Source organism: Sinocyclocheilus anshuiensis, unplaced genomic scaffold, assembly GCF_001515605.1.
Source record: "Sinocyclocheilus anshuiensis isolate Anshui unplaced genomic scaffold, SAMN03320099.WGS_v1.1 scaffold609, whole genome shotgun sequence".
NCBI lineage: Eukaryota > Metazoa > Chordata > Actinopteri > Cypriniformes > Cyprinidae > Sinocyclocheilus > Sinocyclocheilus anshuiensis.
The window spans coordinates 1318176-1325145 of NW_015541011.1; the positions used below are offsets into that span (position 1 = coordinate 1318176).

The 6970-nt window shown below is 35.5% G+C and overlaps 1 protein-coding gene across 1 annotated transcript in view; it reads left to right on the forward strand.

The window, feature by feature from the left end:
* The window catches only part of LOC107690375 (chromodomain-helicase-DNA-binding protein 2-like), a 36749-nt gene that overhangs the window by 13064 nt on the left and 16715 nt on the right, over positions 1-6970 (forward strand). Inside the window, exons 11-19 of the mRNA XM_016488685.1 lie at positions 1681-1722; positions 1817-1986; positions 2115-2239; positions 3449-3665; positions 3761-3850; positions 3966-4156; positions 4923-5111; positions 5275-5437; positions 5519-5671. Of these exons, the coding sequence (XP_016344171.1) occupies positions 1681-1722; positions 1817-1986; positions 2115-2239; positions 3449-3665; positions 3761-3850; positions 3966-4156; positions 4923-5111; positions 5275-5437; positions 5519-5671 (1340 nt within the window). The remainder of the gene's footprint in view (positions 1-1680; positions 1723-1816; positions 1987-2114; positions 2240-3448; positions 3666-3760; positions 3851-3965; positions 4157-4922; positions 5112-5274; positions 5438-5518; positions 5672-6970) is intronic.

Consider the following 6970-nt stretch of genomic DNA (forward strand, 5'->3'; position numbering starts at 1 on the left):
AGAGGAACGTTCGGTAAAAAAAAAAAAAAAAAAAAAAACGGTATCGGCTCCGTTAATGCCTTTTTCTGCCGGACCGATCCGAATCCGATATTGTGCGTATACTATTCTATGTTATTGTTAAGCCCCACGAAAGGCACTATAGTAAAGTTTTCATGCACTATATTCCAAGTCTTCTGAAGCCGTTCCATAGTTTAATGTGAGGTACAGATGAATATTTAAGTCGTTAAATTCAAGTTCACATAAACTCTTTTCTCCGCTGCGGCTGTCTGTCATCTTCCACTCATTCAAGACGATGAAACTCTCCAAGATGATTCAATGTTCCTATTATTATACTTGATCTGTAGATAAAGATGAATGGTTTTGCATAAAAGGACTTTATCTTGCTGGAGTTTAGTGCAGTGTCTGTTAGATCACTACACTGGAGTAGAGAGCACTATGAATTGTTCTTCACGCACACAGTAACTGAAATTTAAAACTTTCATATTATAATAATTTTTCTACAATGAAAGATTATCAATAGCCTTTCTTGTTTTGTCTTATCTATCATATGTTGCTGCCTCATTACTGTGCTATACATGTAAAAGAAATTTCTTTTAAAATTTGTATATATTTATATATAAATGTATTTACTTGTTTTTCATGAATGTATTTTACAACAATACAAAGAGCAATGTGTAAAATTTTAACAGATTCAGTCCTACACTTTTTCACTTTTATTTGTTTCCCACTAGATTGGGAAGTGTTTAGTTTTTATAAAATGATTGAGCACTCATTTGATGAACTTTATCCACTAACCTAGTTTATAATAGTATTTGTGTCATAGATTGTTTCATAGATTTTTTTTCATTTGTTATTTTTCTTTATAATAAAGTTGTCTGTATTTAGTAGATTGTGTTTAACACACAAAAGAGTGAGGAGCAGGTCAACACAGAGGTACATTAATAAAAATAAAAATAACTGCGCTGGTATCGGATTGGTATCGGCCAATGCTCAAAATGTTTGGTATCGGTTCTGAAAAAATGGTATCTGTTCATCCCTAAATTTTATGAATATATATGACTGTTTTTACTGTATTTTTAGCAAATAAATAGCCTTAGTGAGCATAAGAGATTTCTTTCAAAAACATTAAAAAAACTTACCAACCCCATTTGAAAAGGTAGTGTATATGCACTAAAGCAGCTCTCACTCCCAGCATGCTAACGCTGCATTTATTTGATCAAAAATACAATAAAAACAGTAATATTATGAAATATTATTTCTATTTAAAATAACTATTCTATTTTAATATATTAAAAAAATGTATTTATTCCTGTGATGGCAAAGCTGAATTTTCAGCAGCCATTATTCCAGTCTTTAGTGTCACATGATCCGTTAGAAATCATTCTAATATGCTGATTTTGTGCTCAAGAAACATTTCTTAGTATTGTCAATGTTAAAAACCATTGTGGTGCTTAATATTTTTGTGGAAACCATGATGTTTTTTTTTTCTTTCATTTTTTTAAGGATTCTTAAAGTTCAGAAAAAAAAGTTTTATATCTTTTGTAACATTGAAAATGTCTGTCATTTTTGATCAATGTAATGCAATTATAATATTGATCATATCATAATCATAACAGATCATAATATTGTAATGCAATATTATGATCTGTTATTAATTTTTGTTTTCTCTCGTTTAATCAGCAACGAGAACTGGGAAAACACAAGCTCCTTCAGACTTTCCCTGTAAGTTTGCTGCTTTTGAAATTGCACTATTTCTGATCTACTTGGTCAAGGGAGATGGTTACTACTTTAATCATTTTCTGTTATGTTGCAACAGCTCATAAAAGCAGTTCGAGTGAGCCAGAGTACCTGTGTAAGTGGATGGGGCTGCCATATGCAGAGTGCACATGGGAGGATGGCGCATTAATCGGAAAGAAATTTCAGGCCTGCATTGATAGTTTTCAAAACAGAAATGCCTGTAAGACGATTCCTTCCAAAGATTGTAAGGTGAGGATGAGATTGAGTTCTGATGGAGCTTTGCTTTGTTTCTTTGGGAAAAGGTGTTGGAGCATAGTGCCATGCTGTTATGTGAACAATGTCATCTTTTTTCTTTTCTTTTTTTGCCCAAATGGAAGGTATTGAAACAGAGGCCAAGATTTGTGGCCTTGAAGAAGCAGCCTTCTTACATTGGAGATGAGATCCTTCAACTCAGAGATTACCAGTTAGATGGAGTGAACTGGCTAGCTCACTCCTGGTGCAGGTATGTAATGTACAAGTGGAGCTTTTTGTGAGGAATTGATTACTTTCTATTACAGATGAAGTACAGGCATTGACATTGTGTCTGTAACACAGTTCGTAGTCACGGGAAGAAGGAGGCGGGAACCGGCGAACATTTAAACAAAACTTTAATAATAAAATAAACACAAAATAGCGCGACAGCCCCTCGCGGACGACTGTCGCGCACAAACAGAACCAAAACACAAAATAAAGTCCAGGCCTGGTCCTCTCTCGTCTTTCACTGTCGTAGCTCCTCCTTTTATTCTTCCGGAGCTCCCCCGTGGGACTCGAGACCGGTGAGTGGTGCAGGTGTCGCTCATTATCACTCACTCCACCGGCCTCGCTCCGTTCCCACGGCTCTTGGCCCCGTCCCCACTCGTCACAGTGTCAAAATATTATTTCTGTGCAATAAGCCTTGAAGAAAAAAAGAAACCTAATAAATGTGCTGTTTTATAAAAAAATTTTTAATTGAAAATACAGAACTAACGAAGAGGAGTACTTTTTTTTGTTCTTTTTTTTTTTTACCGTCTGTTTACTTACTGAAATAATTACTTGGAAAAACCTTAAAATAATACTAACAAAAGGTAGAAACACTTCAAGGTTCAAGGTTTAATTTAATAAAATTTAAATGTCATTAGCTAATATTAATATTCATTTGATTAAATAAGTTATCAATATTAAAAAAGAATATTGTATATAATATCAGTGTTATTTTAGTATTATTTATATACTGTTACTATTATTGATTATTATTTTATATTATTTTTAGCTTTTATTATATTTAGCTTTTATTATTTAATAGCTTTTATTTTTATACTTTTGCTTTCATTTTAATTTTAGTTTAAGTAATTTTGTTTTTGTCATTTATATGACAATTATTATTTTTCTTTCTGTATTTAATATTATTCTGTTTAGCTTGAATTTATTTTTTGAATTCAGTTTTAGTCATTTTAGTACGCAAGCTTATTTCATTTAGTTGCCGAGACGTTTTTTTTCATTAAAAAAAAAAATGTATATTCTAATTCTAATATTTATATTTTGTTTTATTTCAGCTTTATTATTTTGATAAACGAACATGATTTGTAATAGTTTTAGTTAATTAAAAAAATAGTTAATATCAAGCTTTCATTTTAGTTCTTGATTTTGAATGAACCATGCTGTCTTCATCTCTGGTTTCTGTTATGTTCTGCAGGTGTAACAGTGTTATCTTAGCTGATGAAATGGGCCTGGGAAAGACCATTCAGACAATATCCTTCCTTTCCTACCTTTTCCATCAGCACCAGCTTTACGGTCCCTTCATCCTGGTGGTACCCCTGTCAACCCTCACTTCCTGGCAGAGGGAGTTTGATATATGGGCCCCGGACATGAATGTAGTGGTGTACCTGGGAGACGTCACAAGTAGAAAGACAGTAAGCTAGTACTCATGCTGAGACAATCCAACCACAAAGAATCCAACCTGTTATTATAATACAGGTTTGAGGTATAACGCTCTGTTTTTGACCAGATCCGGGACTATGAATGGATCCACCAGCAGACAAAAAGAATCAAGTTTAATGCACTTTTGACCACATATGAAATTCTACTGAAGGACAAGGTATGATATTCATGTATCTTTGACTTAATCTTTTGTACTTGCTTCGTGTGTCATAGAAATGAGTTCTTCATTATTCAGACATTATTATTGAGTCAAGGCTTGTCTGTGTATGCAGGGAGTGCTGGGGAATATAAACTGGGCTTTCCTCGGAGTTGATGAAGCTCACCGGCTTAAGAATGACGACTCGCTGCTATATAAAACTCTGATCGACTTTCGATCCAATCACCGGCTGCTCATTACTGGGACCCCACTGCAGAATTCGCTTAAAGAGCTGTGGTCCCTTCTGCACTTTCTTATGCCTGACAAGTAGGTACTCACAGTCAGGGTTTGCACCATCATAATGAAAATACAGGTTCATATTTGCAATTTTGGCTCCACTACAAAAATTGAGAGAAAATATAAATATTAAAAATTTGTTTTTTATGCCCATCAAAGTTTAAACGTTAAAATGTTAGTAAATATATTAGTAAATATTTAACTTCTTTTTAAACACATTGCTTTAGAAATTTATTTATTCAAGCAAAAGCTCTGTACAAATAAATTTGAATTCAAAATGCTTTTGTATATTCTGTTTAGTAATCTAACATTAATAACAGGTAGAAAAAAGTAACAAATACAAATGAAAATATTTTAAGATATACACTACCGTTCAAAATGGCTGCTAAAAATTCAGCTTCACCAACACAGGAATAAATTATATACTAAAATAGAAACAGGCTATTTTAAATGGCAATACTTCACAATATTACTGTTTCCACTGTGTTTTTGATCAAATAAATGCAGCCTTAATGAGCATAAGAGACTTTTTTTTTTCGAAAACATAAAAAAAACCGTACTGATTCTAAACTTTTAAATCGTAGTGTATTTTAGCCAATAAATTAAAAGACAATTACAAGTAGTACTTTTTTTTTATAATATTATGTTAAGTATGTTCTCACACAGTATTATAACAGGTCTTTAAACATGAATGTATGTAGCTGCCTTTATATTTTAGGAAGGAGGTCATCATATTTGGGGGTCCGTGAAGTCAAGAAGTTTAAAACCCCTGTTTTTTTTATTTGCCTCTTATTAGGTTTGAGTCTTGGGAGGATTTTGAGGATGAGCATGGTAAAGGCAGGGATAATGGTTATCAGAGCCTACACAAAGTTCTGGAGCCTTTCCTACTGCGTCGTGTCAAGAAAGATGTGGAGAAATCCCTGCCAGCTAAAGTGGAGCAAATCCTCAGAGTTGACATGTCTGCCCAGCAAAAACAGTTCTACAAGTAAGTACTGTTTTATCCCATTTCATAGCTCTCTAAATCGAGTAACTCTTTGATTGAGACAAATTTTGATTCCAGACTCTAAGACTGCATACAATTGGAATGCAAGTGTTTAGAGAACATCTGTCCATCTCATCATTGTTCATTTGTAATGTGACTTTTTCAGATGGATTCTAACAAGAAACTACAAAGCCTTGTCCAAAGGAACCAGAGGCAGCTCTTCTGGTTTTCTTAACATTGTCATGGAGCTGAAGAAATGTTGTAACCATGGTTTCCTCATCAAACAACCAGAGGAGCGTGAGAATGAAAAAACACAAGAGCACCTACAGGTATGGCTCTTCTACACTCAAACCGTATGATTTTGTTCTTAGGAGACGTCATTTTCAGGTTGTTTGTTAATGTTTGTTCAGAGCTTGGTGCGTGGCAGCGGGAAACTTGTTTTGCTGGACAAACTTCTCACGCGACTCAGGGAGAGAGGCAACCGTGTGCTCATCTTCTCTCAGATGGTCCGCATGTTGGACATCCTTGCTGAATACCTGTCCTTGAACCGATATCCATTTCAGGTATGATCTGAACGGTACTGCAGTGTGTTAAAATGTTTACTAGTGGTCTGTACTAGTGGTCGACCGATGTTGGTTTTTTGACAGCCGATGCCTATATCTTGGAAAGCAGGGTGGCCGATGGGTGATATAATTGTATTTATTTTAATTAATATTTAAGAAATTTGAAAATTATTTGAAAATTGATTAAAAAATAAATTTGTAAAATAAACATACTTATACTTTAGATGACAAAGTATTTTCCACAAATAAATAAATATTTAATAAAAATATAATTAAAAAGGAAGTAAACCGTAACCAACAGCACTTTTGTTTGTGTGCATTGGGAATCATATTTTTTCAAATAAAGGCAAGGTAACACTCATTTTACATACAGCATACAGTGAAAATGATATGAATATGACAGTGGGCAAATGCATAAAGCGCAGCATAATTTGAAATCACGAATTTAATGTTTAAAGCATTCAATTTGCACTGACAGAAATTCACGCAGAGAACACACGATCATGCAGGTCACATGCACACTTCACAAGATCTCACAACTGGATTCGACTAAAGGTCGGGACACACCAAGCCGACGGTCGGCCGTTGGCCAACGTCGGGCTAGTTTGTTTGGTGTGTTCCACTCGTCGGGCTGACGTCGGCGGCAGTTTGCCCGATTCAACATGTTGAATCGGCGTCGGGACCGTCGGTGCGAGTGAGAACTCTGATTGGATGTTCAGTTTAGCGAACGAAGGCGGTACAGACAGAAGGCTGTTTAAATGTTACGTGATCTTTCCCAATCATTCTAATATGCGAATGTTTTCATAACATGAGCCACTTAAAATGATTACATTTATCAACGTTACTGATATTCAAAATGGTAAGCAAGCGCTGCTTTGTTTACGTTTCGTATATCTGCGTTTATCTCGTATTGCCGTCGGCTGTAGTCTGTGCGGTGTGTTCGAGCGCAGCTTTTTGGTCCGACGCTGCCGACGTGAAGGCCGGGACACACCAAGCCGACTTCAAAGAACTAGCGGCGACGAAAGCCGACAGTGTTGTCGCCTCGCGTCGGACCAAAAAGCTGCGCTCGAACACACCGCACAGACTACAGCCGATGGCAAACTCACACGTGCGTTCTGCACATGCGTGAGAGGAATTAACTGTCTATATCAGCTAGTGCTGGGCGGTATACCGGTTCATACCGAATACCGATGTTTATTTTTGTTATGATATGAATTTTTTAAATACTGCAATACCGGTGTATGTCGCTTAAACAACGTTCGGAACGCAACACTGTTTGAAAGGGGTCCCTTTTCACTG